General features: G+C 49.2%; 1 protein-coding gene across 1 annotated transcript in view; it reads right to left on the bottom strand.

Moving 5' to 3' along the window:
• The window catches only part of LOC144694763 (broad substrate specificity ATP-binding cassette transporter ABCG2-like), a 165,145-nt gene that overhangs the window by 133,692 nt on the left and 11,134 nt on the right, over window positions 1-20,319 (bottom strand). Inside the window, exon 3 of the mRNA XM_078565338.1 lies at window positions 480-632. Within this exon, the coding sequence (XP_078421464.1) occupies window positions 480-632 (153 nt within the window). The remainder of the gene's footprint in view (window positions 1-479; window positions 633-20,319) is intronic.

The raw sequence follows: 20,319 nt of genomic DNA, 5'->3' as shown, positions 1-20,319 counted from the left end.
AACACAACTCTTCAACTTCAACCTTTCTGTCCAGACAACCAACATTTCAATTGCAAGTTATGGGCCTACAACACTATCTTAAAGGACTGAACTGAATCTCATCTTTATAAGTATCTTTTAACCTTATCTGCATTTAATCTTTGTATGTATTTAATTAATAACTTTATTACTTTTACTTAAGTAACTTACAGCAGTAGTTTTGTAATAAACAAAGACTAAAGTTTTGCTGCTGATTAGTTTTAAAAAAGGTGACTACAAACACACACACGCACGTTCTTAGCTCACTTTGAAGATATACATTTTACATGGTTGTGATAAATTGATTAAATGTTTTGAAAATTTAAGTGTAAAAAGTGGATGAGTGAAAACTAAATACCTTACACAACTATAGTAATTTGTTCTCAGTAATTTTATCAGTGATTTCCCCAGCTTTTCTTGAAGTACTATTTGGTCATTGGACCAGCTGTTCTCTATCATACCTTGCTGTCAGAAACCTTGGTTAGTCCAAGTTCAGAGATGATTTGATCCACCCTTTCTTCTTTCTCCTTGAACCGGATTGAACTAGGTAATCGTAATGCTGCAGAGAACAGCAAATTCTCTCTAACAGTCAACGTTCCCATGATAATATCGTCCTGTGAGGCAGAACTTTAAAATTTAATTAAAACAATACTTGTCATCAATCTTCATAGAATAAGTTGTTGGTGCTACTCATGGGTTACTAAAAGTATTTGGGACAATTTACTTGTGCTGGATTTCTCATATTTTATTTTTGGGCTAAAATGTGGGCTATATTTGCTAAACAGCTAGTCAGTCAATAAAAAATGACATACTAATTTTAATCAGCAGTGAACTGCACCAGGAAGCATTTGAACAAATAGTCAAGTAGTGGGTTGATAAGCATAGATGTCTACTGAAAGAAACTGCAGGATTAGGAATTTCAGAGCAAGCGAGAGAAAAAAAGAGTTCTCAGCCAGTCATTATAAACCTTACTACAAGAAATCGGGGAGACAGGTGCCCACTTTGAGACATGATGCAGAAGGCTTAGGACGGAGTGGCAAAAAGCATGCAGCATTAGTTGGCCACTATGCTGCTTGCTGTGGCTGAATCACATATTGCAATGCAAGTCTCGAAGATGCCAGCATGTTGTCTATAAAACTCAGCATCCTGTCAGTATATGCTACAGGATAACTTAGAAATTAGGCATCACATATAATCCAACAGCACAAAGGTGAAGCACTATGCAGAATCATTGTCATCCTTCACACAGTTCACAATCTAGAACAGATACTAAATTTGCAGGGATGGTAGCATGCTGATAATGTTTTGGACTGGTAATCCTGATCAGATGACATGAATTCAATTTCCACAGTAGTTGGGGTAATTCAAATTCAATGAATTAATAAATCTGAAATAAAAGGCTAGTCTAATTAATAATGGTCATGACACTACCAGATTGTCCTAAAAACCCATCTGGTTCACTAATGTCACTCAGGGGAGGAAATCTGCAGTCCTTACCCAGTTTGACCTACATGTGATTCCAGATCCACAGCACTGTGGTTGACTCTTAACTGTCCTGCGAAATGGTCTAGCAATCCACTCAGTTGTATCAAACTGCTACAGAAAGTCAGTTAAGAATAAAACTGGATAGACCACCCAGTATCGACCCAGGCACAAAGGCAGGCCATGTCCAGTCAACCCTGCAAAGTCCTCCTCACTGACATCAGGGGATTTGTGCCAAAATTGGGAGATCTGTCCTACAGACTAATTGACTGACTTCTCGAATGAGTGCCTGGCAATCTTTGTGGAGGAGGTCAGTGCCAGACAGGACATCCTCATCCTCAGAGATGGCAAGAGGGGGACACTGCACCTGACCAAGAAAGCATAGATAGAGATGGCAGCCCATGTCAATGGCCATGATGGGCCAAATGGCTTCCTTCTCTGTTGTAAATTGTCTATGGCTTCTATGATAAACAACAGCCTGACATAGTTTTAAGGAATCATACCAGAGTCCTCCTAGGGCCTGAGTTTCACGCTTGGCATGCGCGCAAGGTTGGCGGGCCCAGAAGCAGACGTATAATCCGCTCTTGAGTGAGATCGTGTTTCCAAAGCGATTTCATGCTGGGTAGCCAATTAAGGGCCGCCCAGCGTGAAATGCGTCTGCTCAATGGTCGGAAGGGCTGGGCGGGGGTGGGAGCCTGTCGGGCACTGGGTCCAATGGCCACCCAGGGGGGGATTTAAAAGCAACAGAGGCAGCTCCCTGAAGGCTGCCAGGGGACACTTTGTAGCTTTGTTTGATGAAACATTTTTTGTCAGCTACAATGGCATTTGCACCTGCTGGACACGTCAGAGGAGAGGGCAAGTCCTGCGGGCACTAGGTCCCTGCTTCTCGAATGAGTGCCTGGCAATCTTTGTGGAGGAGGTCACTGCCTCCTCCATTGAGACAGTGATGACTCTCATGGCGAGGCAGCTCCAGGAACAGAATCAGGTGTTCCTGGGGTTGCGACCTGCAAGCCCTCGCACAGGCAATGATCTCAGGAGGTCACTGCCAGTGTGTGAGATGGATGAGGCACCTAGTATCTCTGCTAGGTGCCCGCCCATCAATGGTGAGCAGGGAGGTCCAGACCGACCTCACGTTGGTGCATGGGCTTCTTGTCATCTCTGCGGGCTCCTCTCAGGGCACTCTGGATGACGGCAGCAGCTCTTCCACCCCTCTGCCAGTGACTGTGATATCTGATGAGGCCACGATGACTGACGAGTGCCTAGCTTTGGTGTTGGACTCTCCCTCCCAGGTGGGGCTTGTACAGGCTCCACTGGCCAGAGGATAACTGCCAAGGTCATCAGGGCCAACAGCACAGCACAGACAGCAGGCTGCCTCCAATGCCACTGCCAGCAAAGGGGGTCACCAAGACGTAGCACTCGCAAACATAAGTTTAAGGCTCCATGGGCACAAGAGAGACTTTTCACGGGTGATCTTCTGTTCTGCCATGTTTTGTTAATTTGTTTACTGCTGTGACCATTAACACCTTATATTGTTACGTTCATTTTCTGTGAGTGCCAACATTATATAAACTTTGTGTTAATGGTCTGAGTATGTTTCACTTGTTTCGTAGGTGCAGGGCATGCCAGTATCTCATGCTGGACGTGAGTGGCTCTAAACTTTATTGCACAGGCACTGAGTGGACTTTGCAATAGGTCATTTCAAACATTTAGTAAGGAGGCGACACCCCTAGCATGAGGTGGAAGCAGTGCCTTGACAGACTAGCTGAAGGAGCGTTGAATCAAGGCCTCACTGGTGTCCCTGCCTCCATGAAGTTTCCAGAGGTCTGCTTCCACGTCCTCACTATGTTCTTCCACAGGCTCCTCTTCTGATCCACCACTGGACTCATATCTGTGGCCTGGTGAGCTGCCTCAAGATCCTCTTCTTCCAGCGGGTTCCCCCCCTTGCCAGACTTAGATTGTGGAGAGTGCAGCATGCAATGACTATCAGAAACACACATTCTGGAGGGTATTGAAGTGCCCCCTGAACAGTCCAGGCATCTGAATCTCATCTTCAGCAGACCGATGGTCCTCTCTATCACTGCCTTCGTGGAGGTATGACTCCTATTTTACCTCTGCTCTGCCTATGTTCTTGGATGCTGGACAGGCGTCATAAGCCACCTTTTCAATGGATAGCCCATGTCACCCAGCAGCCATCCATCCAGTCGAGCTGGAACCATGAACAGCCTTGGCACCTGTGAGTGTCGGAAAATGTATGCGTCATGGGGGCTGCCAGGGTACCTTGCACAGACTTGTAGAATCTGTGTCTTATGGTACAAACTATCTGGACGCTCATGGAGTGGAAGCTCTTCCTGTTGACGAAGGCACCCGGCTCACTCGCTGGCGCCTTGATGGCCACATGTGTGCAGTCAATGGCACCCTGGATGCGGGGACTGTCTGGTTACTGGAAGGGTTCACACAGTATAAATCCTCCAGGGGCATTGGTGACACCAATGAGTCCTGAAATGAAGGTTAGCAATGCAAAGACTGAAGCTCAAAACAAAGATAAAATTGTCAGGTTTCACTAAGCAACCAACAGCAAACTATCTCCTAAACTCCTCACTATTCACAATGGCAATACTCCAGACCCTTTTTATCCTGCCCTTGATGGGGTTTCATTAAAAATGGGCTGCCCGCCTGCCTATTTTGCCCATGTGACGAGTGCGAAATTGGACGGGCAACGTAAAATCATGGGCAATAGGATTTTTAATGGCCTTAATTGGCCCTTTAATTGTTGGCCGGTGCGGCTCTGACTCCTGTGCATGCTTGCTGACCTCAATATTGCTCACGTATACGATGATGTCGGGACACACACCCGACATCATTTCGCACAATTTCACGTGTGTTCGGGTCGGGCACGTGCCCACCCGATCAACGTAAAATTCTGGGCTATGTTTTTGCTCAGTACTGTCTCTTAATGTTGATTGTGCAGTCTGATCGTGTGAAGTATACCTAATTCTTCAATGTGCATCAATATCTTTCAACCACCTGAGCTAATGGCATATTTCTCTTTAGTTTCTAGGGGTTTTTGTTTAGAGTGGGGAAAATACCTTGTAATTGTCTGAAATATGTCCTTAAGATGGAGTTTCAGCTTGTCCGCAAAACACAATGAATGCTGGAAAAGCCACAGAAACAAGAAGTAATTAAAACCATGAAGGCTTGTAGATATAACTAAAGCATTCCTTATTGGTGATTGAAAATAATTACAATTACCAGGGAAAGGGTACTGAGAAAATTATTAGAACTAAAAGCCAACAAGTTCCTAGGTCCTGATGGACCACATCCTAGAGTCTTAAAAGAAGTGGCTGCTGAGATAGTAGGTGCACTGGTTTTAATTTTCCAAGATTCCCTAGATTCTAGAGAGGCTGCATCAGATTGGAAAGTGGCGAATGTGACTCCTCTGTTCAAGAAAGGAAGGAGCAGAAAACAGGAAACTACAGATCAGTTAGCTTAACATTATCGGAAACTGCTGGAATCTATTATTAAGGAGGTTATGGCGGAGCACTTAGAAAATCTCAATGTAATCATGCAAGTAGAATCAACATGGTTTTGTGAAAGAGAAATCATGTTTGACTCATTTATTGGTTTTCTTTGAGGAAGTAGCAAGCAACGTGGAAAAAGGGGAATCTGTGGATATCTGTACTTAGATTTCCAAAAGGTATTTGACAAGGTGCCATGTCAAAGGTTACTGTGCAAAATAAGAATTCATGGTATAGGGAGGTAAAATATTGGCATGTTTGGAGGATTGGTTAACTAACAGGAAGCAGAAAGTAGGGATAAATGGGTCTTTTTTGAGTTGGCAAGATGTGATAAATAGAGCGCCACAGGGATCAGTGCTGGGGCCTCAACTATTTACAATTGATATCAATGACATGGATGAATGTATGGTAGCTGAATTTGCTGATGGCACTAAGATAGAAAGGAAAGTAAGTTACAAAGAGGACATAGCAGTCTGAAAAGGGAAACGACGGAATCGTCCCAGATTTGCACTAAGTGCGGTAGCAGGCGGGTGAAACGACGTTTTAATTGCCAGCCACAATGACAGCTTTCCATGTCGTATCCTCCCAAACCCGCCGCATTAATTCTGCATTCCCGCGAAACTCGCCATCTCCATGGCGGGCGGGCTTTCATTCACCCATCATGCAACTACTTCGCCGCTTCAGCATGCCGGGCGCCATGTTCAAAGTCCAGCCGTGCACACACCTCTCAATGCTTCCAGCCCACAACTGCTGCAAAGAAGACATGCCCCTGAAAGGCAAAAAGACTGCAGCCCCCAGGTTCAATGACACGTCCCACAAGTACCTTTTGGACACAGTCAAGGCTTGCAATGATGTCCTCTACCCCACTTCTGGCCACAGGATGAGCAGCAACCTCACTAATCGGGCTTGGGAGGCAGTGGCAGGGGTGGTCAGCATCAAAGCCCTACAAAAGAGGACAGCCACCCAGTGCCATAAGCAGATGAACAATCTCCTCCGTTCCACCAAGGGAAGTCACTCTTCTCATCACTCTCAACTCACACACTCACAAACCACATCCACAGGACCCTCACACTGCCGGTACAAGAGACATCACCTCACACACACCTTCATTGTCCTCATCCCCTCCATGGGACCAGTCGCCACCCACACATGCTAGACATACTTATCATCTGGCCTGGCAGGCATCCTGCTTATACTCTCCATCTCTATTCATGTAAGACAAGCTGGCACACAACAAGAGGGAGAGAGTGCAGACCGGTGCAGGAATGCCTGAAATTAAGGTCCTCACAGTCTTTGAAAACAAAGCCATTCGGCTGGCTGGAGAGGATTTGGACCGTTCCTGTGTTGATGGTGAGGTCGGCAGTGTTCTACCAAGTGAGGGTCCATTAGTGCAACATCCATCAGACAACCATGCTGTGAGTGAAGTGTCCTGTTTCACAGGCCACTGCCATGCACTAATTATTTCCCCTTGCTTTCGCAGGCACATCTGGGAAACAGCCGTCGGAGTCCATGACCCAAGGCCTCCAATCAAGCCCCGAAGAAACCTCTGAAGAGGAATCTGGAGGCACTCTCCTTGAAGTCCCATCACAGCGCTCAGCCACACTCTCCACCAGCACAGACACACACACCTTGGTGGGTCCTAGCTTTACAGTAGCCTATGGATCACAATCTGGTGAGCACATCACACTGTCTGATCCGCAGCAGGCGGAGGTAGGGACTTCCCAGGTGTCCGGCACTCGGAGGACTGCTGGAGGCCAGAAATTTGCTGAATCCGAGTTGAATGACGAGCCTCTAGACTCGGTCATGTCACAGTTGTCGGAGCTGCAAACGCAAGCTCAGGAATATCAGGAATGGATGGCAGCTGCACCCCTCAGAGGAGTGCACTCACAGGACCCCAAAAGCAGAGCGGAGCCCTCCACGTCATGGCCCTCCAGACTACACCCGCCAAGGTCATCACAGACAAGATGTTACAGTCAGCAGGCTGCCTCCACCTCTGCTGTGGATGTCTGGAGAGCACCAAAATGTAGCGGCGGGGTTAGGAAAGTTAAGAAGAACAAGTTGCACAGCCTGGACACAGGTGTTAATCACTTGTACATACTGTTCACTATTGTCAATAAACTCCCAAGAATGTCTCCCTGCTATGGCTTCTTGTTCTGATGAGCAGTGTTCGTGTCACTCAGATGTGAAACCTTTCTGCACAAGATAAAGGCAGGTGTCTCAGTCCAGGGCCTCTTCCTTGTGCTTTGTGCAGCCTTCAAAACAAGGTGATGTTCCTGCCTCACAACTCCTTGGACACATTACTGATGCCTGCAGCTCAACGGTGCTTGTCATTGCTGCCAGAATGTTATGGGCATTCACTGACGGCATTCACTGTCATTCTATCTGTGTGCTCTCAGCACCTTTAACGTGGGGCTGGCCCCCATCTCTTCAGCATCTGTGACCAGTGATGCTGTGCTCCTGAAGGACTCAGGTGCTGAAGGTAGACAAAGGATCAGATGCTTTTAAAGTTTCAATGCTGCGCCTCTATGATATGACCCTGATCACAGAGTGCAAGCGAGCTGCCCTCAGCCAGACAGAAGTCAGGCATTCTGAGGCTAAGTGAAAATCTATGGAGTGTCCTCACTGCATGTCATCATCATCCTCCTGCAATAGGGCGACTTTTAGGGCCTTCACTGTGTCTCCATGACATAGCATTATCACAGAGGATATGTGCGTTGCCACTAGCCAGACTGGAGTCAAAAATTCATAGATGCAATGTGAGGATCTATGGTATCTCCTCACTGCATCTCATCATTATCCTTCACAAAACAGCTATGAGGGCCTCCCGAGCGCGCCTTCCTCATCTGGCCAGTGCGAGGGCCTCATCCACATAATTGTCACCTTCGAGGACCTTATCACCCTCATCCCTATCTGCATCCTCCTCATCGGAGGAGATCTCCATCTCTTTCTCAGCCAGTTCCTCTCCCCATTGAGCGCCAGGTTGTAAGGGGCACAGCAGACAACAATGATGCACGACACCCTTTGTGGGCTACATTGCAGGGCTCCACCAGACTGGTCCAGGCACCAGAACCTCATTTTCAGCATTCCGATGCTCTGCTCCACCAAGTTGTGAATAGCAGCATGAGCCCTGTTACACTTTCACTCTGCTGCAGTCTGAGGCCGCCGCATGGGTGTCATCAGCCACGCCCTCAGCCGGTAGCCCTTGTCCCCAAGGAGCCGTCCCTTCAGCTTCTATGGACCCTGGAAGACTTCAGGGATCTGTGACCAAATGAGAATGCAGGAGTCGTGCACACTCCCTGGAAATCATGCACACACCTGCAGGATGTGTTTGTGGTGGTTGCACACCAGCTGCACATTCAGCGAATGGAATCCCTTGCAGTTGACATAGTTGACTGCTTGTTGTGGCAGAGATTTGAGCGTCATGTGAGTGCAGTCGATGGCACCCTGCACCCGTGAGAAAACCCGAGGTCTGGGCAAATCCAATCGCTCTTGCATCCTGGTTGTCCTGAGCCCAGGTGAAATGCACAAAGTTGTCAGCCCTCACGAAGGTGGCATCCGTGACTTCATAGATGCATTTGTGGGCACAGGCTTGTGATATCCCACAGTGGTCACCTGTGGAGCCCTGAAAGGAGCCACAGATGTAGAAATTGAGCGCCACAGACACTTTCATGGCCACTGGTTTGGATTCCCTCCATGTCCCAGTGGCACCAAATCCTGCAGTAGCTGGCAGATGTGACCGACCAGTTCCCTAGACACGCAGAGTCTTTGGCGACACTGGTTCTCGGTCATCAGCAGGAATGAAAGGTGGCATCTATAGACCCTGGGTCTAGCTAGGCACCGCCCAGCAACGGCTCGCTGTGGCTCTTCTGTGGTGTGTGCGTGAGTCCCAGCCGCCCCTTCTTCAAGATGGTGGTGCTCATCCCTCTGCACAGCCAGGCATCTTAGTCGCTTTCTTCTCTGTCGTCTTCGTTCTCTGTAAGCCACGAGGCATACAGCTAGGTCACCAGACTCCATGACCCTGATGTACTCCTCCTGTAGGATGAAAGAGGGCGATGCTTCATAGATTAGCTTGGGTGTACTAAGAACTTCTCTTGGTTAAGCGTAAAGGCCCCTTAACGCATTTGAGAGAGTGCTGGCCACCACTTGGCCACCATAGTGCAATGCATGCCTGCTCGAAACCCCAACCACCTCCACCTCACTCCACTCGATCAATGGTTGGCAGCTGTGTCCATTGGACGGTATGCTGTGCTCTCAGCTCAGGCACAGGCATTGTCCTAACCCACGCTGCAAGGCTGCACTGTTAGCTTGAACCATGGGGCACACTGGTCCAAACCAGGATGATGACTTTGCAAGAGGCTGTGAGTGCCTCCACCAGTGACTGCTCCACAGCCAGCTTTAGCAAGGAGATTGTACAATGTGTCCAGTCGTCCAACTGTTCTGCAGTCCACTAAAATGCTCATTAGTTTGCAGTCTGTGCCCAAAGGGTTAAAAGCTCTGGAGCGCTTGGTGGCACTTTGATGCTTCTGTGTTGATTGAGTGGGTAGCGAAGCTAGAGACCCGATTCCAATCATATCAATGTGGCTGCGCCTGAACTGTCTCAGCTGCAGACAAATGGTCACTTTATACAAGATTTCCCTAATGCGTGGCTGCTTCCCTCGCCCACCCACCCCGGCACCTGCTTGTGCGCTACCTTTAACTGAAGGGCAGCCCTTTCCAAGCTCCCCCAAGTTGCCTCAACCGCAGGGCAGCCCTTGCCTGCCTCCACGCCAACCTGCCTCAACCACAGGGCAGCCCTTGCCTCGCCTTCCGAAGTCGCCCCAACCACAGGTCATCTCTTGCCTTCCCCGCCAAAGTTGCCTCAAACACTGGGCAGCCCTTGCCCCCACCACCCCTTCCAAGTCACCTCAACCGCAGGGCAGCCCTTGGAACTCTCTTCCCCAGAGAGCGGTGGAGGCAGAGTCAATTAATATTTTTAAGGCAGAGGCAGATAGATTCTTGACTAAAAAGGGAGTCAAAGGTTATTGGAGGTAGGCAGAACGTGGAATTGAGGCCACTATCAGATCAGCCATGATCTTATTGATTGGCGGAGTAGGCTCAAGGAGCCAAATGACCAACTCCTGCTCTGAATTCGTATGTTCGTATGTACTTATGTTTGTATGCAGAGACATTCCTGGAGATAGTTCCTTAATGGGATAAAAATGTCATCAATTATTTAAACTCAGAGAAAGATTAAAGAGTAAAAGGGTCAAAATACAATTTGGCATGCCTAAGTACCCATACCTCATTAACACAGAGGATTTTAAGCCCATTTGTCACTCAGATTGGTCAACCGTATGGACAAGCAACTTTCTCTGAAATTAAGGCACTTGACAGGCCTCTGGATAAATACTTTTTCTTCTCATCTAGCCCCAGGTTGTTCTGTAATAGTCTTACCTAGCATTTACAGAAGGGTACGTTTATCAGGGAAAAACCTATCTATGATAAAGAGGAAGAGGTTATAGAAGTCAGACTCTACAGCTATCCTAGATAATCACTTTTTTTTACTCTTTCATGGGAAGTGGGGGTCGCTGGCTAGGCCAGCATTTATTACCCATCTGTAATTGCCCTTGAGAAGATGGTGGTGAGCAGCCTTCTTCAACTGCTGTAATCCATGTTGTGTAGGTACACCACAGCGCTGTTAGAGAGAGAGTTCCAGGATTTTGACCCAGTATCAGTGAAGGAACGGCGATATATTTCCAAGTCAGGATGGTGAGTGGCTGAGGCAAACATCTCCAATGATGATCCCAAAATACTTCAGTTAATTCAGTTAATTAATTCAGTCAATTACCTCTCCCAACAGCCACCAGCTCAGTACCAAGACATCACTGCAGGAGTTCCTCAGCTCGGTGTCCTGGCCCAACCATCTTCAGCTGCTTCACCAATGACCTTCCTTCCATCATAAGGTCAGAAGTGTAGATGTTCGTTGATGATTGCATAATGTTCAGCACCATTCACAACTCCACAAGTACTGAAGCAGTCCATGTCCAAATGCAACAACACCTGGACAATACCCAGGCTTGGGCTGACAAGTGGCAAGTAACATTCACGCCACACAGGTGCCAGGCAATGACCATCTCCAACAAGAGAGAATCTAACCATTGCTCCTTGACATTCAATGGCATTACCATCGCTGAATCCCCCACTACCAACATCCTGGGGGTTACCATTGACCAGAAACTGAACTGGACTAGCCATATAAATATTATGGCTACAAGAGCAGGTCAGAAGCTAGGAATCCTGCGATAAGAAAGTCACCTCCTGACTCCCCAAAGCCTGTCCACCATGTGCAAGGCACAAGTCAGGATTGTGATGGAATACTCTCCACTTGCCTGGATGGGTGCAACTTCAACAACACTCAAGAAGTTTGACACTATCCAGGAAAAAACAGCCCACTTGATTGGCACCCCATCCACAAATACTCACTCAAGAGTGTTTACCGTCACATGGGAACACCGCCACCAGGAAGTTCCCCTGCAAGCCACACACCATCCTGACTTGGAAACGTATCGCCATTCCTTCAGTTGCTGGATCAAAATCCTGGAACTCCCTCCTAACAGCACTGTGTGTGTACCTACACCTCATGGACTGCAGCAGTTCAAGAAGGCAGTTCACCACCACCTTCTCAAGGGTAATAGGGATGGGCAATAAATGCTGGCCTAGCCAGTGATGCCCACATTCCATGAATGAATAAAAAAACCACAATGGCCGGAAATTTCCACCCCTGTTCACAGTGGGCGTGCTCGGCGAGATCAGAGAATCTCACGAGAAGGCCCTAGTTGCGTTTCCCGACAACATACATCCAGGATGTGATTGTCCCCTCATCCGTCAATGGCAGGCAGCATTTCCCGCTATCGAACATCGGGAACTTAATTGTAATCAATTAGCATCAAATTGTTGTGGTCACACGCCGGAATCATCCCCACACGTCAAATTTAAATCCCACTTTGGCGTGATTTCACGATGGCGTAATTTATAACTTTCTTTAAAAGCACGAACCTGGCAACCTCAACTACAAGGGGAACTCGGAGGTGAGAGCACAGAGAGAGAAGGGTGAGAAGGCAACCTCCGACCAAGGACGACAGTGCAAAGGGGGAAGGGTGAGAAGGCAACCTCAGGGCAAGGGCAACAGTGCCAAGGGGTATTATGGCAGTACTGACTGAGGTTTGAGCAAAAACATATGCGGGGGCTGGGTGGAGAAAACAGCCGGGCTAATGGCAAAACATGTCAAAGATGAGCACACTACCAAAGCTGTGAGTGTTTAGCTTGAGCTCAATTGGCATGCTTGGAGTTAGCCTAGTCAAGCAATTGCTCCTAGCAGCACTAGTTCTTCACAGTGCCAGTGATTCTCCTCTACTGTTAACCCCTCGTGTGCACACTTCCAACTCTAATGAGTGCTATGGTGCTGCAGAACCATTGCACCACTGGCAAGCCTGAGGATCCTGTTAGGAAAGATGGCCATCAAACGCTGACGGAGGGGTGCGCTCCTAGTCCCTTGCATTATGTTTCAGTTGACATTGAAAAGTTACCCTTCATGGTCCAAGCAAACCGCAATACCTTGGAGTCCAGGTTAGGAAAATGCCTGCGCCTGAGATGAGATGCAGTTGAGTGGCTGAAGCTGCCGCCACTTGGTCATGTGGTGTGGGGTGGTGCTGGCTGTGGGCATGGTGAGCCATCATGCGCACTAAACACTGGGCACCCATGTGGTGGCCTAGACCCTCCAGCATGCATTAAGGGACCTTGAGACACAGCCACAGGCAATGACTTGACCAAGAATGGTCCTTAGGAAACAACTGCTGACCCTTGCGTCTCTCTCTCTTTGATACGGCACTGAGGAGACCTTCAGGAACATAGAATCTGATGATCTCACCATCTGCCTGATTGCTTATAGGCAGGAGAGAAGAAGAAGGAGAATGTGACAGAGGTGCCTGGCTCATCAAAGGAAGGAGCAGAACCCTGAAGACCAAGGGGTGGCACGGAGGATGAACCCCACAGAGCCGTTGTTCGTAGGCGCATTGCTGGACCCAGGGTTTACAGATGGAGCATGTGCTACCTGCACATGAGCATGAATCACTATCGCCGACACCTGAGCATATCAAAGGAATTGGTCACGCGCATATGCCACCATCTGCAGGATTTGGCACCATGGGGACTCAGAGGGCAGCCACTGCCAGTGGCAGTTAAAGTTACTGTCGCGCTCAATTTCTATGGCAGTGGCTCTTTCCAGGGCTCCACTGGGACCTGTGCAGGATCTCACAAGTCTCCACCCACAAATGTATCCAGGTGGTCACAGGCACCCTTTTTGCCAAGGCACATACCTTTGTCAAATCTGACAGGGATCAGGGAAGCCAGAAAGCAAAAGCACTGGGATTTTCTCAGATTTCCAGATTCCCACAGGTGCAGAGTGCCATCAATTGTACCCATGTGGCTCTTAATTCTCCCTGGCAACAAGCAGTCCAGTATGCAAACTGCAAAGGCTTCCGCTCTCTCAATGTTTAGCTTGTCTGCGACCATCACAAACGGATCATGTAGGTGTGTGCATCTTGCCCCGGAAGCGTCCACAACTCATACATCCTCAGCAGGCCCCTGACATCTTCCAGGGACTACACAGGATGCAGGGTTGACTCCTCAGAGACAAGGGCCACATGCAAAGGACATGACTGATGATGCCCGTGCGGCGGTCTCAGACTCCTGGTGAGAGAAGTTACAACGAGGCTCATGCTGCATAAAAACTAAAAACTGCGGATGCTGGAAATCCAAAACAAAAACAGAATTACCTGGAAAAACTCAGCAGGTCTGGCAGCATCGGCGCAGAAGAACAAAGTTGACGTTTCGAGTCCTCATGACCCTTCAACAGAACTAAGTAAAAATAGGAGAGGCTCATGCTGCAACCCAGAGTTTGGCTGAGCACACCATTGGCATCTTGAAAATGAGGTTCCGGTGCCTGGACAGATCTGGTGGAGCACTGCAGTACACTCCCCAGAGGATCTCATGCATCATAGTGTCTTGCTGCTTGCTACGCGACCTGGCGATGCAAAGTGGGCAAGACCTAGAAGATGAGGAGATTCAAGAGTTGCACGTCTCCTCCGATGAGTAGGAAATTGAAGGGAATGAGGGTGATGAGGTCCTAGAAGGCAAGGGTGCAGGTGATGAGGCCTTTGCACTGGCCAGACGAGACAGGCGTAGTCGTGAGGCCCTCATTGCCACAAGATTCCAGGAGGACGATGACGATGATGATGCAGTGAGGACACTCCTGTGATCTCCACATTGCATCTGGGAGCTTCAGACACCTGTCTGGTTGAGGGTAGTGCACATATGCTCTGTGAAGAGGGTCATATCATCAAGACACTGCTGAGAAACAGCGGCTACATGGACTTTAAGACAATTTCATCCTTTGGCAGTGTTCGTCACGTGTTCCCTTCAACACTACGCCTTCACCTGTCAGGAATGGTGTTGAGATGGGGGTCGGCGGGGGGCAGCCCTGCCTCAAAGGTGCTGAGAGCACACAGAGAACATCACAGAGCCCAGTGATGCTTGGGTACAAGATTCTTGCAGCAAACACAAGTCACATGGAGGTGCATGTATCACTAATCTGGACAGTGACTTTGAAGCCAGACAATCACTGCGCTCAAAAGGTTACATTCTGCACAGGGGAGATGCATGAAACAAGGTTTCACATCTGACTGACACAAACACTGCTCAACATAACAAGGATCCATTGACAAGGAGACATTCTTGGGAGTGTACTTACAATGGTCAACATGAAGTACAAGTGGTTAACACCCGTCCCCAGGTTGTGCAACTACATCTTCTTGTAGGGAGGGCGGTCAGGCGCTGGTGTGCTTACGCACACAGGTGGCGACTTTCCGTCTTCAGACCCTGCAGCGATACCTTTACGTCGAGCCTCCTCCGAGATGGCGTGCCCTGGCAACGTATTTCTTCCGCCAGGTGCACGGCCTGAATTATGACATGCAGCTCCTGTTTATAGAGCAGAGGGGCCTTGGTGGCTCCTTCCAGGCGTTGCCCGTCTTTTACCAGGACCTGATCAAAGTCTGGAACGTGGTCGCCTCACGACGCAGCTCTCCCCCGTCAGGAGTAGCGGCTATCGTCAGAGAGCCGCTGCTCAGGAATCCGCCCCTCCGTCCCTTTCAGTGGCTGGCGGAGAGGACGGCTGTGGCTGCCGGGGTGACCAGGATCGGGGACGTGCTGGGTGGCGGAGGACTGGGCTGGATGCTCCCGCAGGAGTTGGCGCGCCGCGCGTCAGTGAGTGTCCAGGTCGCAGCCGATGCCATCCAAGACCTAAGGACGGTCGTGCTCAGACCCGATGTCATTTTAGGTCTCGAGGTGGCCCAGGTGCGCGGTGATCTTCCGGCTGAACGTTCCCCTGTTCGGACGGAATTCCACATTGGCCCCAAGCCCCGAACCCTCCCTCGGGTGCCAGTGCCCCGCAATAATATGAGCCGCCTCGGGGACATGCCCTCCGTGCCATTTGGCACGGTGCGGAGGGGTTTTCTGTACGGACTGCTGCTGCACACCTTCCATTTTCTCGCCCTGGTCCGCCGCCCGGACACGCCCTGGTGTGCCTTGTTGCCGTCCGGCGGCGGAGGCCCCTGATGGGAGGCCCTCTACGGAGGAGTTCTCCCCCTTTCTATCGGGGACCTGGGTTGGAGGGTGTTGCATGCAGCAGTCCCCTACAATAGGAGGATGTTTAGGTTCACGGACTCCCAGGACACATGCCCTTTTTGCGGTCTTGTGGAGTCCGTGGACCATGCATATGTAGGGTGTCTTAGGCTGCACTCCCTTTTTAGTTATTTAAAAAATCTTTTATTACTATTTTGTTTGCACTTCAGTCCCACGCTCCTGATCTACGGACACCCGGTGTGGAAGGGGTCGGGAAGGAGGAGGACCTCCTCGTGAACCTGCTCCTGGGCCTGGCCAAATTGGCCATCAACAGGTCCAGGCAGCGGGCGATCGACGGGGGAGTCCCGCCCGATTGTTTGTCCCTCTTCCGCGGCTACGTTCGCGGCCGGATGTCCCTGGAAAGGGAGCACGCGGTGTCTGCCGGCACCATCGAGGCCTTCCGTGCCCGGTGGGCACCGCGGGGACTGGGGTGTTTTGTTGACCCCTTTAATCACATCTTAGTTTGATGTTTGTAAGGTTCCTTTAAAGTTTTTCCTTGATTTTATAGCTGACCTGACTTAGGGGCTGTGCTTGATTTCTCCCTTGTTTTTGTTAATTTAGTTTATTGTTTTGACTCAAAAGAGTTACATCTTCTTAACAGAGGTGTCAGCTGTGGCTCAGTTCATAGCACCCTCGCCTTTGAATCAGAAGGTTGTGGGTTCATGTCCCACTCCCGGAAAAAAAAAAAACCAAGAACTGTGAATGTACTCGAAAGAGTTTTTTGGGAGTTGTCAGCTGTGGCTCAGTTCATAGCACCCTTGCCTTTCAATCAGAAGGTTGTGGGTTCATGTCCCTACTCCCGGAAACTAAGAACTGTGAATGTACTCGAAAGAGTTACATCTTCTTGACAGAGGTGTCAGCTGTGGCTCAGTTCATAGCACCCTTGCCTTTGAATCAGAAGGTTGTGGGTTCGTGTCCCACTCCCGGAAAAAAAAACCAAGAACTGTGAATGTACTCGAAAGAGTTTTTTGGGAATTGTCAGCTGTGGCTCAGTTCATAGCACCCTCGCCTTTGAATCAGAAGGTTGTGGGTTCATGTCCCACTCCCGGAAACCAAGAACTGTGAATAAGCTCGAAAGAGTTACAATCTGTGACTGTTGATAACTCGAAAGAGATACATCTTCTTGACAGAGGTGTCAGCTGTGGCTCAGTTCATAGCACCCTCGCCTTTGAATCAGAAGGTTGTGGGTTCATGTCCCACTCCCGGAAACCAAGAACTCTGAATGTACTCGAAAGAGTTACATGCGATCTGTTGATAACTCGAAAGAGTTACATCTTCTTGACATTTCTAACCTGTGGCTACACCTTGGTTCTCAACCGACATCCACAGCGGAGGTGGAGGTGGCCTGCTGATTGATACGCCCTGTTGTTTGTGATGGCCTTGACGGGCATCCTCTGGAGGGCCGAGACCTGGAAGGCCCAGCCTGCTTTCGGGGTCCTACTGTGTAGCAGTTCCACCCTCCTTGGCCTGTGCAGCTGGAGCTGCTGGGGTCACAGAAAGAGAAAATTTGGATCGGTCGGACACTTCCGGATTCACCTGGGTGAATGGCCCTGGGTTGCACACCCACTGATCTTCATCCCTATGGGTGCACGAGGGTCCCGGGCTGACTCCTTAAGAGGAAGGGGCAGCTGGAGTGAGCTTGGGATGCTCCGCCCCCCTCTCACGTTGACACTGATGGATGCCTGCAAGTGCTGGACCAAGGTCTCCATGGCAGCTGCCATTCTAACTGTGTTGACCTTGGTCCGATGGCATGCCGGCACTATCACCTCAGACTGAAGGCAGATAGGCTTTGCAATGCAATCTGAGGAGTGCAGCGGATATCCCTACCCGATGTTCCCGTGCTTGCCTTTGGAGCTCCAGCAACTGAGGTATTGCTGAGCCCAAAGACTCCTCATCTGAACCGGACTCAGCAGATTTCTGGCCTCCAGCAGTCCTCTGAGTGCCAGAAACCTGGTAAGTACCTGCCTCCACCTGCTGTGGATCAGACAGTGCAATGTGCCCACCAGATTGTGACCCTGAGGCTACTTTAGAACTAAGCCCCACTGAGGTGTATGTCTCTGCACTTCTGGAGGGTGTGGGCAAGCACTGCGACGGGTCTTCAGTTAGGGTGTCATCAGATTCCTCTTCCAAATTGTCTTCGGGGCTTGAGTCGAGGACCTGGCCTGTGGACCCCACTGGCTGCTTCAAAAATGTGCCTGCGAAAGCAAGGAGAGGTAATTAGTGCATGGCGGGGGATTGCAGAACAGAGGAACTCACTCGGAGCATGGTTGTCTGATGGATGTTGCACTGCTGGATCGTCACTTGGTTGAGCACCACTGATCGAACCATCAGCACAGAAACAGTCCAGTTCATCATCGGCCAGTTGGATGGCTCTATCTTCAAAGCCTGTGAGCACCTTGATGTTAGGCATTCCTCCACCAGTCTGCGACCTCTCACTTTTGTTGTGTGCCAGCTTGCCCTGCATGAATACAGATGGAGAAAATGTAAGCAGGATGCCTGCCAGGCCAGATGAAAAGGATGCCTGGCATGTGCAGGTGCTGAGTGCTGCCATGAAGAGGATGAGGACACGATCCGCAGGGCAGATGAAGGTGTGTGAGAGAGTGAATGATGATGTCCCTTGAACTTGTGGCAAGTGAGATCCCTGTGGATGGTGATGGGTTTGCGAGTTTGTGAGTTGAGAGTGATGAGAAGAGTGACTTACCCTGGCGGAACGGAAGGAGATCACTCATCCTCTTTTAATACTGGGTGGCTGTACTCTTTTGCAGGGAGTTGGTGCTGACCACTGCCAACGCATCCCATGCTGGATTTGTCGCCTTGCTTACTGGTCTTCACCCAGAGCAGGGATAGGTGACTTCGCAGCAGGCATCCACTGTTTCCAGTCGATGCTCAAGGGAGGCGTCACTAAACTTGGGGACAGCGTGTTTACTCCCTTTGGCAGCCATGACCTTCCACCAGCTTTCGATTCCTTAGAGAGTGCTAGCTCTGAGTAGTGGTGCCCTTTAATGTGGTACTTGGATTACTGAAGGCCTGATGTCTCAGTGGGGCGGGCAAATCAGAGTCTGGCCCGCCAGCGATTCGAAGTGAAACCCGTGCCTCTGCATTTTTAAAACGAAATTCCCCACAATGCGGTGAAAAAAGCTGCTAGTGCCGTCAGCGGGTCAAGCAATGCTTTCCCCGCCAGATATCAGAGTTTGTCGATTTTTGGGACGATTCCTCCCTATGTTTTGAGTTTTGCAAGCATGGACTGTTGGGTATGGTCTGTACTTCGCTTGTTGCGAACTGTTCCCCAATGCATTCTCCATGGCAATGCCTCTACCAATCAGATTTCACTTGCCAACCAATAAACCCTCTCTTCTCAAGTAGTATAAATTGTTATTCCTTTTGCCATGTATTCTTGCGAACTGTCCTGATGATTGCAAGATGAAAAGCTTCAACAGCATGTCTCTTTTTTCAGCAATACTTAAATTCTATACTACCAAACGACTATTCATTATGCTATTATTGCTGCTTGACTGCTTCCACAACCTGTCATCATCACAATGGGGGAAATGTAAGTTTACAGTATGATTGACAGCTCCAAGAGGTTATTAAAGGAGTAGATGTCTTTGATGTGGGGCTATAAATACAAATGTTTGTTTTTTTTATAATGGATTAAGAACATAAATGGATTTAAATGTATTGAATGGACTTTTATCAATGAGAGTGCTTTTTTTAATAGAACGTAGTTTGTAATAGATACTTAGAACTTTATTTTATCTCAGCATGGCTCCCGAGGTCTGCTCATGGTGGATACGGGGTTAGTTGACATGAAGGGTGTAAGAGCAAAGGATGGTCAGTGGCAGGAGCATGAGATGGCACTCATTTGGCGTAAGGATTATCAGTGGCCATGGGGATGTGGGGTTTCATGGGTTGGAATGAGTTGGCATACGGGCTATAAGGGGCCATGTGCATGGGTAGACGTGCATAGATTGGCATGGAAGGTATAAGGGGCCATTGAAGGAGTGGGTGGGGCATGTGTTGGCATGGAGGTGGCGTAGGGAGTGGGTGGGAGTGAGGGTGTGTGATGGGTGAGCATTAGAGGGCCTAACTGCTTTTATTGCAACTGGTACCAAGTCCCAGAGCACTGAGGTGGTCCTTTTAAACAGCCATGTTGTGGCTGCCTCTGAACTGTTCCCAGAAGCAGCAGACCTGACTTTTGCATGCACCAGCCCCCACCCCTCCTCAAATGAAGATCCCGTTATTTGGGGCTGTTTCTCCGAAGGCAGGTGCACCGAGCCTGGAATTTTCCTGACTGTGCACCGGGAGCGAAAATCACAGCTTAAATCTGTATCCTCCAGTTACTGAGCCCCGCACTAGTGCAAACGGTTTATTTTTATTTACACAATTAAAACCACTCAAAATTTTGATTACCTCTACCAGATTTCCCCCTAACCTTCTCTGCTCTAAGGAAAACAATACCAGCTTCTCTTAATCTTTCCTGATAAATCATCATCTTTGGTACATTTTAGAAAATCTCTTCTTCACTCTCTCCATGGCCAAGACATCCTTTCTAAAGTGCAGTTCCCAGAATTGCACACAATGCACCAAC

Source organism: Cetorhinus maximus, chromosome 20 (assembly GCF_964194155.1).
Source record: "Cetorhinus maximus chromosome 20, sCetMax3.hap1.1, whole genome shotgun sequence".
Classification (NCBI taxonomy): Eukaryota; Metazoa; Chordata; class Chondrichthyes; order Lamniformes; family Cetorhinidae; genus Cetorhinus; species Cetorhinus maximus.
The sequence above is the reverse complement of the archived record's forward strand: the minus strand, read 5'-3'. Positions and strand labels throughout refer to the sequence as shown.